The 16,629-nt window shown below is 40.8% G+C and overlaps 1 protein-coding gene across 10 annotated transcripts in view; it reads right to left on the reverse strand.

Annotated features, from left to right (window-relative positions):
- Positions 1–10,584: 10,584 nt before the first annotated feature.
- Positions 10,585–16,629, reverse strand: part of DIP2C (disco interacting protein 2 homolog C) — a 346,599-nt gene continuing 340,554 nt past the window's right edge. For 9 of the 10 annotated variants that reach the window (XM_075271576.1, XM_075271574.1, XM_075271578.1 and 6 more), the window contains 3 exons: positions 15,096–15,270; positions 14,521–14,644; positions 10,585–13,162 (listed from right to left, as the gene is read on the reverse strand). In XM_075271576.1, the coding sequence (XP_075127677.1) occupies positions 12,910–13,162; positions 14,521–14,644; positions 15,096–15,270 (552 nt within the window). In that variant the 3' untranslated portion in view covers positions 10,585–12,909. The remainder of the gene's footprint in view (positions 13,163–14,520; positions 14,645–15,095; positions 15,271–16,629) is intronic. The other variant, XM_075271583.1, reaches the window with a different exon arrangement.

The following is a 16,629-nucleotide window of genomic DNA, read 5'->3' on the forward strand; positions in this document are numbered from 1 at the left end:
GGTGTGGAGCGATCTTAGACTCCGCCTCCTCCAGCAGAGCCAGCGCTGATTGGTCGAGTTCCGTACTCTGGCCAATCAGCGCTGGCCAATGCATTCTATTAGCCCGATGAAGTAGAGCTGAATGTGTGTGCTTAGCACACACATTCAGCTCTACTTCATCAGGCTAATAGAATACATTGGCCAATCAGCGCTGGCCAATGCATTCTATTAGCTTGATGAAGCAGAGTGTGCACAAGGGTTCAAGCGCACCCTCGGCTCTGATGTAGCAGAGCTGAGGGTGCACAAGGGTTCAAGTGCACCCTCGGCTCTCCTACATCAGAGCCGAGGGTGCGCTTGAACCCTTGTGCAGCCTCGGCTCTGCTACATCAGAGCCGAGGGTGCGCTTGAACCCTTGTGCACACTCTGCTTCATCAAGCTAATAGAATGCATTGGCCAGCACTGATTGGCCAGAGTACGGAATTCGGCCAATCAGCGCTGGCCAATGCATCCCTATGGGAAAAAGTTTATCTCACAAAAATCACAATTACACACCCGATAGAGCCCCAAAAAGTTATTTTTAATAACATTCCCCCCTAAATAAAGGTTATCCCTAGCTATCCCTGCCTGTACAGCTATCCCTGTCTCATAGTCACTAAGTTCATTCTCATATGACCCGGATTTGAAATCCACTATTCGTCTAAAATGGAGGTCACCTGATTTCGGCAGCCAATGACTTTTTCCAATTTTTTTCAATGCCCCCAGTGTCGTAGTTCCTGTCCCACCTCCCCTGCGCTGTTATTGGTGCAAAAAAGGCGCCAGGGAAGGTGGGAGGGGAATCGAATTTTGGCGCACTTTACCACGTGGTGTTCGATTCGATTCGAACATGGCGAACACCCTGATATCCGATCGAACATGTGTTCGATAGAACACTGTTCGCTCATCTCTAATTATGACACATTCAAGAAGAAAATATTACTAATCTTTTTGACAATTCCAATGTTAATTTCTGGTAATCACTCAGAATTCTTGTGGTTTTGTCACTTCTGACCTTAGGCACCCCCTTTTGAAGTCTGCAGCTCACCCCACAGATAATAGTTTTGGCAGATGCTGGTGGCTTAGACCAACAGGCCACTCTTTTAATGACCAGGATGGTTACCTGACCTTAGCCTTAACCACTTCAGTACCAGGCCAATTTGTGGTCCAGGACCAGACACATTTTCGGTTTTTTTTGTATGTGTGGTTTTGGGTTGAAACATTTTTCTCGTATGTCTCAGTCAATTAATCTTTGTGTCTTTTTTTCGGGGACACATAGGGCTTTATTTTTATGTTGTTTTTATTTTCAAATGTGTTTTAATTTTTTTTTATATCCGGAAAAATATAAACATAATAGGAGGGAAATTGTGTCTGGTTTTCAATTTATTATTTTTTTAATAACAAAAAGCGCTACTGAAAAACTTTATAAAATAGTTTTTCCTCTTCGTTACAGTAATTTTTATTTTGTATGGTGTTGTCGGGAGTGGGGCTATAACCTTTAATAACGGTGTTTTATTAGCGTATTATTATTATTTTTTTTTTTAAATTATTTTCTTTTTTTTTTAACTTTTTTTTATCATATTTTATTTTTTTTCCAGATTGTGTTCCCATAAGGTCATAAAAGACCTTTGGTGACATCTGATCACTTTTTGTTTTGTTAGGGAGGCTGATTTCCCTTGCAACTGCAGCTGCTACATTTAGTCTCAGTTGCAGGAGGAATCCAGCCTCCTGCACACTGTTCTTTACACTTACAGAGCTGATCTGGGTCCTGTAGGACCCAGCAGCTCTTGTAAGACACTGAGCCTGGAGGATCACATGACCACCGGTTCAGAGGGCGGCCGCATCACGGCGGCGCCCATAGCCGTGTATACAGCGCTCATTGAGCACTGTATACATAGTGATCGAGAAGGCAGGGAAGGGAATAAACCTTCCCTGCCATCTCTCTGGGAGCTCTGGCTGAAGTTACAGCCGGCTCCCAGCTTCAGCAGCTGTACGATCTCCGTGCAGTTGCCGTGTTCTGATTGGACGTACCGGTACGTCCTGTCAGAACTAGGCAACCACTTCCCGGACGTTTATAGTCTATGGGCGGTCTGGAAGTGGTTAATAAAGAGGGTTGAAAAATGCAAAAGCGACACAGCTTTCCCAGGTTGAGTAAATAGACAAATAAGCATTTCAACCCCCATCCCATTCACATTAAACAGGAGCAATTTAAAACTCAAGGCCTAACATTCTAAAAACTGTATAATGACCAGAGAAACTTTGTAACACGTGAAGCCAGCTGAGCTGTGTGTGGCCATATTTCACCCAAGCCCACAGGATCAGAAGATCTGTAAGGATTTCTCTTTTCCTCCCTTCTTATTTTATAACGGTTTGCTTGTTTATGACACTTTTTGTTGTTTCTTTTCGGAAGCACTTGACCTATTTGTACCAAAGTGTACATTTTTATGCTCTATGGTCCAAATCCGTAGGTGGTGGGCGTTACATTTCAACCACAGCCATACCCTTCACCTAAACCAATGATAAGTACAAATGCAGCAGATGTAGAGACTAAGAAATAATTGACAAGCAGAGATATTCAGAGCAACAAAAATAAAAGCTTTTATTTGTTCATTTGAATATAAAACAGGCGTTATCACAGATGTACAAAGCGTACTGGTGGTTTAACATACAAGAAGGTTGCTGTCTTTTGCACATAAAAATTTTATTTCGTCTGTATCGGTTCAGCTGTGATCGGCTGAGTAAATGACGTTTTCTCAAACTAGTCAACACTCCATGAAGTAACGCTTCTGCTAACATTCAACTGATAGACAGGGACGCTGGATCCCTGGGGTAAAGTGTCAAGCAGAATTAAATAGATCATAAAACAAGCACCATGAGGAATCTGTTGGACTGTGTGTTGTGTGTATGGGTTTATCTGCTCTCTCCTCTCCGTCTACCCACATCAGATTTCAAAAAAAGCACAAAAGGTCACAAGACGGACGTTACAAGATCCCAGGAATGGTATATCTACAGTACGCATCCTAATACAGAATCTTCCTTTATTGCTGTTTCTTAACCTTTCCAGCACCAGAGAGGGCAGTCACGTGTCATGTACAATGGGCACAATACACAAAGATCTGGATAACTAGTATTATACATTTCCTATTTGCAGGCAGATAGTGCTACATGTTTCTGTCTTTACTACATCGCTGGCAGATGTCCATCCTAAGTGAGTATTTGCTGCTCCTTGCCGTCTAATACCTGAGGTCAGATGCTGGCATTTAGAGTCCACATGACCGTAAAGAGCTCAACAGGTCGGTACTGCGTCCTTGGAACCACTAGAGTAGTTTTACAGTCACAAACGCCACAATCGTCTATTCAACATTGACAAGCCGTAGAAAACCGACGACTATAATGATTGGCTTCAATGGTAAGTGATGCTATACAACCGTATGATGACTTCTTCTGATTATGGAATGACAAGGGGTTAATTACGCAACACTACCGTAAAGTGTAAAGGTAATATGGCTGCCTCAGATCTGCACTAGCTCGACAATTTAAAGGATCAAAAGCAATTCCCAAATATAAGAAGACTTCAGTAGTCAATATCTTCAGATAAAGGCCTGCAGGCCTGGCCACAACATTTTTGGGTCCCACAGATGCCATAGATACCAGTAGGCCAACTGCAGGACATGGACTGTCAATGTGCTCTGTGTGTCTGCTGACAGTCTTCAGAGACAAACTCTATACGTTGCAGGTTTTCCCTGACGCGCCAACTAGAGAGATGACGAAAGGTCTCGGCCTTGCGCCCTCACTGCTTCTTTGGCTAGGTACACACTAGCATTCAGGTTTCTGTTCTTCGGGTCTGCTTGAGGACCCGAAAAATGGAAACCATATCCACTTAAAAAGCAGTTACCTGTACACCCCATAGACTATAATGGGGCCATCAGCTTTACAGCACAGAGGAAAATCCGGCTTGCAGGACTTTTCTCTCCACATATTTTAAGAGGAAAAGGGGGATGGAGTCCTCGAACGGTTACCCAACAAAGGTGTGACCAAAGCCTTAGAAGGGTCACCTGACAATAAGAGGATAACAAAGAGACACATTAAAATGGTCTAAAAGCAGAACGGCCCATAGCAATCAATCGCAAAGTGCCCGACTGCTGGTACTCCCAGTCAGTGGCTGTAATCTGCCTATATATAGGTGCCAAGTGACTTCTGCTGCCCTAACAGTAGGATATGGAGGAGGAGAGAAGCTGAGCTCTGATATATAGGGTTATATGATAGAGGAGAGAAGCTGAGCTCTGTGATATATAGGTTATATGATAGAGGAGAGAAGCTGAGCTCTGTGATATATAGGGTTATATGATAGAGGGAGAGAAGCTGAGCTCTGTGATATATAGTGTTATATGATAGAGGAGAGAAGCTGAGCTCTGTGATATATAATGTTATAGGATAGAGGGAGAGAAGCTGAGCTCTGTGATATATAGGTTATATGATAGAGGAGAGAAGCTGAGCTCTGTGATATATAGGGTTATATGATAGAGGGAGAGAAGCTGAGCTCTGTGATATATAGTGTTATATGATAGAGGAGAGAAGCTGAGCTCTGTGATATATAATGTTATAGGATAGAGGGAGAGAAGCTGAGCTCTGTGATATATAGGGTTATATGATAGAGGAGAGAAGCTGAGCTCTGTGATATATAGGGTTATATGATAGAGGAGAGAAGCTGAGCTCTGTGATATATAGGGTTATATGATAGAGGAGAGAAGCTGAGCTCTGTGATATATAGGTATATATGATAGAGAAGAGAAGCTGAGCTGTGTGATATATAGGGTTATATGATAGAGAAGAGAAGCTGAGCTGTGTGATATATAGGGTTATATGATAGAGGAGAGAAGCTGAGCTCTGTGATATATAGGATTATATGATTTGGAGCAGGATTTCTAGGTAAACAGCCCACATACAGTGAATGACACTTCTCCCTGTAAAAGTGTGTATTATACAGAACTTATCAAAGCCGCAAGTCCTGTTTTGGTTGCAGGTCTCATCACCTGAATTTGCATCATCATAATTTCCCTACGATGATGCAACTTTATGCTGTTACGCCAGTAACCATGACATGATTTGTGGCTTTGATATAACCCTATATATCACAGAGCGCAGCTTCTCTCCTCTACCATATAACCTATATATCACAGAGCTCAGCTTCTCTCCTCTATCATATAACCCTATATATCAAAGAGCTCAGCTTCTCTCCTCTATCATATAACCCTATATATAACAGAGCTCAGCTTCTCTCCTCTATCATATATACCTATATATCACAGAGCTCAGCTTCTCTCCTCTATCATATAACCCTATATATCACAGAGCTCAGCTTCTCTCCTCTATCATATATCCCTATATATCACAGAGCTCAGCTTCTCTCCTCTATCATATAACCCTATATATCACAGAGCTCAGCTTCTCTCCTCTATCATATAACCCTATATATCACAGAGCTCAGCTTCTCTCCTCTATCATATAACCCTATATATCACAGAGCTCAGCTTCTCTCCTCTATCATATAACCCTATATATCACAGAGCTCAGCTTCTCTCCTCTATCATATAACCCTATATATCACAGAGCTCAGCTTCTCTCCTCTATCATACCCTGCTCTTGGAAACTGCAGCAAAAATCATGTGACAAATTCACCTTATAGTAGCCCTTTCTTAGGTAGTATAATTAAAATTTCATATACAGACCAAACAATATAGTATTTTTGGATGTATATTTGAACCAGTGATAAAATACAATAATAGTTACTGAGCTGTAGAATCTAAGATCTGTACATTTTCATGAAAAAAAATAAAAAAAATCCTTTAAGAAAAAAAAATACATAGACTAAATAATTTATAGGACTCTTTATTAAATCCAGTGACCCTGTAAATTCAACACTTATGGTTGCAGTACTCTTCCTGACCTCTTTCTGAAATGGTGGCACTGTTGCATTTCGATATGTAAAAACAACATCCATGTATAAACGGTCTGTTTGTTGTAATACGTTGCAATTGTCCCTCATTTTCTACCAAGCAACTAAGGGGATTCATATTATTCATGAATGGTTTCTTCAGTGCATTGGACACAAAAATTGTAAAAAAAAAAAAAAAAATACATATATTTTCCTGATCATATATAGACTTGGCTAAAAAGCACAGACGAGAGCTAGAAAATAAAAAATATATAGGACTAAAGAAAAGAAGCAAAGAGATCCCTGGACCTGTTCTGAGATGGGGGCCTCGTGATCAGGGGCCACATGTGGTTATGAATGGGTGGATGGACAGATGAGCTCCAAATAGTTGGAAGTCAAACAGTTCCATGTTATGATCTCCCGACCACCATAGAAAATCTAATGACTAGGGAGCCAAATCCAAAAACTACAAAATCAGTCAAATTCTAGAATACCTGTCTAGTAGACATAAGGAGCCTCTTCCCTTTATAGTATGTTACCATGTAAGCTATAAATTAGAACTCCAACTCCAAATAATGTGGCGCTTTCTTCCATTACCGGCCTTGTGTGTTCGGCTACGATCATAGCACTAAACTCGAGACTCTACCAGGTCAATGACAACGAGTTCTGCGCTCAACGTGAACACTCTCCTACCTCACACAACTAAGAATGAAGGGCAAAGTCAAAAGTCAGAAGTAGCAACCCGCCTCGACCACGACACCATGTACAGAACTGTATACTGGGGGGAACTAGTTTTCTAACATAGCACTGACGCATTTTAGGTGCATGGCCATGAGTTACGCCATAACAGCAGTTTCTTACCCTGCTCACCACTTTTTAAGGCAGGCTGGGGCGGGGACGCCTCGATCCATCAGATTTGCTATAGATCACGTCTCAAAACTGGCATGACTTATACCAGAAATCTACACCAGTCCTTGACTGGTGCACCAAGATTATTACGAGGCCAAAGCACTCATTGGGGGTGGCGAAAGGGGGACTCGCACCAATTTGATACTCGAGACTTATCTCAAAGATTGGTCATCGATATCAACATCCTGTAAGACCTCTTTAAAGGGAACTTGTCCAATTGACTGGCTTCATTTTATAGAGCAGGAGGAGTGAGCATATAACTTGTAACTTATAGACTGAAACACTGTATACGGAGCTAGTTGTCAGTCATTGAGAGGACCGCCCACTGGACTCCTAAGCGCAGAATAAACAGGGTGTTAGGGGAATAACATACAAGTTATGCCATAAAATTATACATCTATCTGCTCTATAACATGCTGATACAGATCACACTGCAGGTTCCTTTAAAGGTCTGTCGAGGCCAAAAAACAAAAGGTCTCTCTTTCCAGAAACAATACCACTCTGGTCGATGGGTGACGCCTGGCGACACAACTCTGCCCCATTCACTCGACTGCAGTGGATTTGTTTCTGGGGAAAAGAGGATTCCGCAATGGTCCATGGAGAACACAGACGGCACATGTCCCTGATTGACCGAAGTGTGAATAAGCCCTTATAAATCACCTGCACCTGCAAAAAGTTTCACTGTGCCTTTAAGTTTCATGTTTCAAGGGTTTTTCCAACCTGGAGCACAATTTTTATTTTTTTTTCTAAATGTAAACAGGTCCAAAATTTTGTGCCGATTAATTTTTTTTAATATAGGTTTTTAGCAAATGAAGCTCTTATAAAGACCTGGAAACCCCCGCACAGACATGAGTCTTGCTGGAGTTGGTGTTGTCATAAGTTTTGCTAAATTTATCCAAATTCACACAAAAAATTTGTACACACCCCCACAATAATTTTTTTGAATTTTTTGGTAAAATTGCACTTGATAAATCTCATGTACATCAATTTGACAGGCTGACCACGCCAACTTCCCCACGCACTTTTCACAAGTGGAGGGAATAGTATAAACATGCAAAATGTAGCTAAAATGTTTGCGCACGTAAGCCCAAAAAGTCACAAACCTTTTGATGAAAAAATTCTGAAGTGGAGGGCTATAAGTTCCCCCATAAAATTCTGGCTACCTAAAACCGCCACTAGAAGGAGCTGAAAGGGGTTGTGCAGGATTAGAAAACATGGCTGATTTCCTCTTTACAGGAAGTGACATCACATCCATTGGCCACATGGCCATGCTGTAGTTCAGCCTCCTTCATTTCATTGGTTCTGTCATGTAACCAATAGATGATGTCATTTCCTGTTAAGAAGAAATCAGCCATGTTTTCTAATTCTGCACAATCCCTTTAAAAGTTTACAGTATACTGTTAACACTTTGAAATAATGAATTAGTAAGCTCCCCCTAGTGGTCACTGTAGGCACAACACTCATGTGGATAAGGGTTTAGGATCTGATGGCTGGGATCTGACCATTAAACCTCCAATGATCATGAGATGGAGGGGTAGAGCCCTCCAGTTTTTGAGCTCAGATCATCTCCTTATCCTGCTGTAGTGGAATAACCCTTTAACTATGTCTATGCTGAATATTTGGGGCTCTGTATCCCTATAGGGGACTTCAACTCCAATAATCAGACAATAAGCTAGGTGCTACAATGTGGACATTCACTGCAAAGTGGACCCCTAGTTAAAAAATCTCTAAGAGATGATATAAGAGAGAAGGTTATAAAAACCAAGGGGTTATTTTATAAGGTACTGACTGCTTCACCTCTGCATTCGGTATTCTGTTTGGGGAGTCCACTTGGGGACCCCCTGAATGCAATACTGAACGCATTGACAAGCGGTGAGCAATGAAAGCACATGGACCCTATAGACTATAATGGGGTCTGTGTGTTTTCCGCGCACTGTCCACACGAGTCATGCGGAGGGGAAAGTAGCTCATGAAGTACTCTTCTCTCCGCATGACTTGTGCGGACACCGCGCGGAAAACACACAGACCCCATTATAGTCTATAGGGTCCATGTGCTTTCATAAGCTCACTGCTTGTCAATGTGTTCGGTATTCCATTCAAGGGGTCCCCAAGCCGACTCCCCAATTGGAATACCGAACGCAGATGTGATCCGGGCCTTAGTGTAAGATGAAAAGGCTTGTTGATAGATTCTGGAACATATTTTGTCTCTATAGGAGAACAGTCCTTATTGTAAAAGAAGAAAGCAGTAAAGCTAGAAAAATACACCTGGAATAACCTAAATCTAGACTCTCAATAAATATTAGGAAATTGCTTTATATTATACTTTCCAGATATTCTCTTAAAGCAAAAAAAAAAGGTTCCCGCAGTTGCCCATCCCCCGCCGACTACAGCTCTGACTACTGTAGTCAGCAGGGCCGGGCAGCTCAATACAGGGAAACAGACTGGAAACATGGGATATCTGCTAATACCATAGCTATAGTGGCCTGCTATTCAGTGAATAGTTCATAGCCAAAGTGAATTTCTTATTAGCCATGTATTATTATTGCTCCAATGCATCTAAAAAAAAAATAAAACAACTTTGCTAATAGTCTGTTCATCTGATCCTGCAGCCACGCTTTATTCCATCTATTCCCTAGTTTGGGCTAACATATATGTATATGGCTAGTAAGAAGAGGGAAAGGATGGCAGGGAGTGTGACTACAAAATCAGATACGTTTGTAGTCTGTTACCATGGATACGAATAGATCTGCATATAAGCTGTGGACACAAAAAATAGTTTTTTTAAAACTAGACAATTAGAAGGTTCCTTCATTTCTTATATTAGATGCTTATGAGCAATGGTTGACAAGACGTCCTTACCCTTTAAAGTCTTTCCAGCTCTCATATATTGTATTTATATATTCCTCTGCAATTTTTACAGTTTTCCGATATGAACCCCTGAATCTGACCTCACTCAGCATGGAAGCGTACCCGCTCGCAGCACAAAGGGAGTCATTTACAGCGGGGACTGCCTGCGGATAGCTTTTTGTACTTTTGCCGTTGTGTATGGGACTGCTGAATAGAAGCCGAGTACAGGGCTCAGTATCTCCAGCGCTTCCATAGAACTGAATGGGGAGACCCAGGACCCCCATTCTTGTGATCAGTGGAGTTCCCTGTGGATAGGGGATACGTTTGCGTTGGTGGGCTAATCCTTCTAATGACATTAAGGCCTTATTCACACAGCAGTAAAAAACAGCCCATTTTATTGAATGGTCTTTTTACAAACTAGGACATAGTTATGACATGTTCTGTACTTGTCCTTTTTGACGAAAATGTGGGCCCAAGAAAAATCAATGGGATCTGTGGGTTGGGGCAAAGAAAGACTAATGAAATTTATCTCTATTTTTAATAATCTGGATGCAAAACAGATCCCATTGGGCCGTCAAACACCAACAAATGGGCATGCAATGAATTCAAAATGGCTGTCAAGACTGGATCAATTTGTCCACATTTTATGGCCAAGAAATGGACATGGACGTGTGATGTAGCCTAAGACTAATGGCCCACACTGTTTCAATGATGAAATCCACTATTGAAATTGGGTGGTTTACCTGTAGACTTCTTTGAGGGCTTTCAATATTTGCCACGGCTTGTCAACTATCGCCACAATTTTTGAACCCATAGGTCTGGCCATCTTGGGTGGGTGTTAGACGTAGCACGTGGATGGGATTTCTTTAGATGTCCTCCACAGTGCTCTTACTGTAGCCAGTAAGCTTATGATGGATAACCTTCTGCAGCCAGTCACCATATGGGCCAATCCACACAATCCCCAATTTGTCATTTCTAATTCCCCTTCAGTTGGGGGTCAGAAGCCATTGCTTCCGTCCTCTTCCATGGTGAGCAAGGCCTGTCTGCAGTCACAGATTCTCTTAAAAGATGAATGAATGGATCCAAAGTTCTTTTTTTATTTGTGTTACCCTGTCTGAAGATAAAGATTTTCTATTTTCTTTTCATTGGACACAATTACAAAAAAAAAAAATTCACTTTTTGCCATTTTCGTGGCCGGAACTAAATAACATCACACAGAATTCAGGATGAAGCAGCAATGACGTGATTCACATTTGCAGAAAACAAAAAACCCGGATGGAATCTCCATAGAACACATACAAACAGCCATGACGGATGCCTTTTTCATAGGTGGCTTTTAATCTCAAATTCAAATTTGAAAAATTGGGGTTGAAAATTTGCGTAAATCAAAAAATCCGATTTCTTTTTAACGTATCGTTACAACACAGACGCTATCGAATGCCCATGGAAGATGTGAGGCAGCACATTTCTGAACAAGGATGATGATGGTACGACTCTGAATTTCTGAATACCGCGTCATTCCTCAACAATGAATTTTTTTTGTGTTTTTTTTTTTACATTTTATCAAATGCATCCTCCGATCAGCACACACATTATACAATTGTATCTACTGTTGCTTCTCTAGGAGAAAGAAAGGAAAAAAAAATGATAGTGCATATCAGACATACGTTTTGTACACCATCTAAAGGATGGCATTTAAAATCCACTTGCTGGTATCTAGAATAATCTTGTATACGGGAACACAGGCAATCCACGATTGCAGTTTCTGAACAAAGATTGTGAAGAACACCCAGTTATATACAGTGGGAGACACCATGCAAGTGACACGTACTGCATCGTAAACATTAAAATATATCCCTTCCCGCATAACCCATTAGTGAATTTATAATTTCATATATATATATTTGATGTGATACTATCCACTCAAGATAATACAACGCTTTTTTTTTTATATTAGCAAACATTACAAGAATTTTCACTTTTCTTGAATGCTGTTTTTTGTTTTATACTTCTAAAGAGATCAAAATAAATTAAAGATTTTATACATAATTACATATGGAGAGTTAACTTATTTTATCTTTTTAGTTCAGTACAAAGATACTTGCCAAAGTCCACCTAATGCATACTATGTTTTTTTTTATTATTATTATTATTTTTTTTTAACAATCGCTAGTTATATTACTCTCAATCTGAGATGAACAGCAATTTTTTTATTTTATTTTTTATTTGTGTGCTTACTTAGGAATTGCTATCGTAGACCGGAAGAAGTTACGATTCTTAGGTCAAACTAAGAATCGGTCAATTCTTCAGCCCCCAAGAAGGCAAAAAAAATATTAAAGACTTTCTACAGTAGTCTGTTTTTTTTTGGTTTGCGGAAGGACACAACGGAGCCCGTCGTGATGGTTCGCAAGCCATAAATTTTTATGACGGAGAAATAAAAATAATAAAATTAAAAAAAAAACAAAAAAAAAAAAACCTCCACTCTGATATTAAGGGGTTAAACACTGGACAGATTAGCAGCTTACAAACTTTGGCTTCAATCCAGTACCCAAAAAAAAAAGCTAAAACTGTGATTGTGATCCTTCTTAGACATGGTGCGTCATTGATGAAATTGGATTTTTTTTTTGAAATTTTGCGTTCGTACCATTTTTCATTTCATAAATAACAGGACTCGATCCAATTGTCTCCGACACACAGATGTGAACCCTGTAAAAAAAATCCTGTTTTTAACCTATTTTGCTCCGTTTAAAAATAATCCTTCGTAAAGTACGTAGCTACATAATGAAAAACAATGGGGTCAATCTAGCAACAAAAAAAGACAAAATAAAACCTGTTTTTCGGTTTAAAAACTGGCATTTAAAATAATATTTAAAAAAAAACTGAGGGTCATACAAGGTCTTCGTACAATGGAGACCTGTCGAGTTCTCAGCCTGTTCAACTGAGGCAGCAAAGTACCTTAAAAAAAAGTCTATTGGTGCTAAAATGTAGTGGTAAAAACAAAAGCACATTTCACATTCTGTCTGCCCAATTTTTGAGAAATTGGAAAGTTAAAATGACAAAAAAAAACGGATCCATTCTGAATAAAGGTTAAATCCCCTATTTGCAAGTTTGTATTTTTTTTTTTTTATGGGTTTTTTTTTTTTTAGTGGACACAAAAAATTTATACATCTATTGTGAAGTCCATGGAAGCCTTTAAAATTACAAGACTACATGTTGTAGGCCACATATATGGGGTCCAGCTGATCTGCCAAAAACCCATCTCGTAGGTGCATACGCTGTTTCTCTCCACGGGAGTTGATAGGAATGACACCAATGTCCACCACTACAACCACGCCTACAATAAGATAATGTTCCTCCAAGATCACGTTGGTGACTAGTGGTACCAGATCCAGGGCTTCTTGTTCAGAGCCATCAAGTTCTACTACAACGACCAACAAATTTGTCCAGGTAAACACAGCACTAGTGGGAGAAAGAATGACAAGAAAAAAAGTTGGATTTAGAACCAATGGAATTCCAAGACATGGCTTAGACCGGGGTATTAAAGTAGACTATTAAAAGTTTATGAAAGGAGTTTGGTTCCTGAAATCTCCAATCTGTACACTTGCTGTAGGGTGCCCGTATGTTGGCTATCAGTTGGTGATCATTTATCTGACAACTGTCCCTCCTGAAGCCCCAATACAGAGACACATTCAACTAAGAGGAGTATAAACAGTTAAGGGGGTTGTCCGGGATAAAATGATACCATAAGTTAAACACCCTCCCCCTGTCTAACTTACTTTATTAAATATGCACATTTACGCAGATCGCCATGATTTTTATGATTCTCCAGTGACATTCTGTTTCCCAGTTTCCAGAAATGGAACATCGGTAATACTATTCCCCCCACACCCAATCATACTTACCTGTCTTCCTGTCCGGATCTTCTGGGCAAGAAATGTCACTTCCTTTAGGAGGGCCGGCTATTGCTCTTCTTGACATCAAGAGGAAAAGGAGCTGGCACATGGAAGGAAGTAATCTCTTGTGCCCAGAAGATCCGGAAAGGAAGACAGGTGAGTATGATGGGGTGGGGGGTGGGATGAGTTTGTTAGGAAGGGTTATTAGTGGACGGGCTAGCTAGGGAAAAAGGGAGGGGGTGTGAGGGAGTGAGAGAGGGAGGGAGAGAGGGAGGGAGAGAGGGAGAGAGGGAGAGAGGGAGGGAGGGAGAGAGGGAGGGAGGGAGAGAGGGAGGGAGGGAGGGAGAGAGGGAGAGAGGGAGAGAGGGAGGGAGGGAGAGAGGGAGGGAGGGAGAGAGAGAGGGAGAGAGAGAGGGAGAGAGAGAGGGAGAGAGAGAGGGAGGGAGGGAGGGAGGGAGAGAGATAGGGATGTAGTGTGAGTCTGCTCTGAGTCAAGAGCACTACATCATGGTAGTTGTTGGATAAAAGAACAGGAATCTACCCACATAACCAAATGCAGAGGATGCCAGGAGCTTCCGAGAAACACAGAAATAATTCAAAACACTGCCAGAGGTATTGCATGAAAAAATGGTCTTCTAGACAAGAGGTCTTCTCAAAGAAGGTAGCTAGTATGGAAAACTTTACATATGTCACAGAAGTGGTCTGCGTAAAGAGATGGTCTTTTGGAGAGGTCTCACTGTATGTGTTCTTAAGATATAACATATGTTCTTAGCAAGTCGCATCTGGTTATTTATCTAGTTTAAGAACAAATTATAGGCATATTGATATTCAACAAGCTGACGTTTGTAGTTGGGACACCACTATACTTTACATTGTAATTCCCACACACTATACACAGAATCCATAGTAAAAGAAGTCAGTTACCATTCTGTAACACTCTTGTGGGCTCTGATCACAGATGTTTCTATATCAATTGGGTGATATCTCATCCCTCGTAGCTCCATTGCTTCATCCAGTGCCCCGACCACATATAGGGCATCGTGTCGCTCTGTATAGATTAAAAACAGACAGACATTTGTTTTAGAAATGTTCTGTAAACCACCTAAGTTATAGAAGTCTCCAGGAATGGTACCACCTAGGTTATAGAAGTCTCCAGCAATGGTACCACCTAGGTTATAGAAGTCTCCAGCAATGGTACCACCTAAGTTATAGAAGTCTCCAGCAATGGTACCACCTAGGTTATAGAAGTCTCCAGCAATGGTACCACCTAGGTTATAGAAGTCTCCAGCAATGGTACCACCTAGGTTATAGAAGTCTCCAGCAATGGTACCACCTAGGTTATAGAAGTCTCCAGCAATGGTACCACCTAGGTTATAGAAGTCTCCAGCAATGGTACCACCTAGGTTATAGAAGTGTCCAGCAATGCAGTGCCCATCCTGCTACTACTTTTAATAATAGACAAAGATATCAAACCTGTACGGTTTCCTTTACTCTCTTACCGCCATTTGCATCTGTTAGTTCCGTTCTTCTTAAGAATCCCAAGTAACCCGTTCTTGCCCAGACAGTTTGTGTGTCTCCGAAGCTAAGCCTGGAACTGAAGTGATCAGACTGCAAGGACTCATCTCCATAAATTGTGAAGTAGCCGCTGGCATTGTGAGCGCTATGAACCCAAATCTACAAGCAAAATGAAGGAATTTAATTTTAGATTACATTTTCCGATATAAACTTTTAGCTTTGCCAAGGATATGTGACTTACAAGAAAGTACAACCTGTCACCAGGAGAGGGCAATTCTTATTGGGGTGATGTGCTGTGAACAATATGGCGGCTGCTCTTATTTTCTTGTGACCCTTTAGCAGCATGAAGACAACTAGCAGGTCAACTGTTACAGTGTATCTGAAGTACCGTATATACTCGAGTATAAGCCGATCCGAATATAAGCCGAGGCCCCTAATTTTACCACCTTAATTTTGCTTGACTCAAGTGTAAGCCAAGGGGGGCTTTTTCAGCACAAAAACTGTGCTGAAAAAATCGGCTTATACTCGAGTATATATGGTAGGCTCTTGGAAAACATAGAATTCTCTTTTCCCGATTCCCTGATCCATATGTCAGGGACCATTGCAGCAATGATCGGGCATCTGACCTGCTGACAGGTTCCTATATATATATATCTTACTGAATTATATTTCTGTAGAATATACCATCCATATAAAAGATAAAATACCAAGGTGCAACGAAGATTTCATTATTCATCGACAAAACACCAAAACCCATTCTCATATCCTCTAAATCAATTACACTGATCCCATAAGGCTTAATATATAAAATAAAGAATTCAATGCTAGGAAAATCATTATCCTAATAGAGAAAATACTTCAGACACAAGTTAATTGTATATAATATAATATAATATTGGCGTTCTCAAGCAAAATGATACATTCCCATCCTAAGCGAGATAGGCGACATCCTAAACCATGGGACTAGCGAAATCTCATTGATTAATGTTCTGTCACGATCCAGAAGGGATGTAATCTCTTTTATAAACAGCAATACCTTGTAAGTCGCTGCTACAAAGCCCTTTGATTTCTGATTTGCAGATATAGAAAATATTGGATGCCGGAGGAATAGAATAATTTAGAAGATTATGAATGAAAAAAAAGAGAAACCGCAGCGAATACGCAGAACAACGTAGGGACAAAAATACCATCAACAACAGCAGGCAAGTAAATGAGTCTAAGACACTGCCGCATCTCAGGTTTATAAGCTTCCTATTGGAAGTGTTTTTTCACCAAGACTTTAAGATTTGAGTGCATTTTGATTTAAAGGGAGTCTGTCACCAGAACCCAGGATATCAACCCAACCCTGCAGATAGATAGGTTATGGTCACTGGAACCAGCGTATCACCCCAGCCCTGCAGATAGATTGGTTATGGTCACTGGAACCAGCATATTAACCCAGCCCCACAGATAGATAGGTTAGGGTCACCAGAACCAGCATATCACCCCAGACCTGCAGATAGATAGGTTAGGGTCACT

Source organism: Leptodactylus fuscus, chromosome 4 (genome assembly GCF_031893055.1).
Source record: "Leptodactylus fuscus isolate aLepFus1 chromosome 4, aLepFus1.hap2, whole genome shotgun sequence".
Lineage (NCBI taxonomy): Eukaryota > Metazoa > Chordata > Amphibia > Anura > Leptodactylidae > Leptodactylus > Leptodactylus fuscus.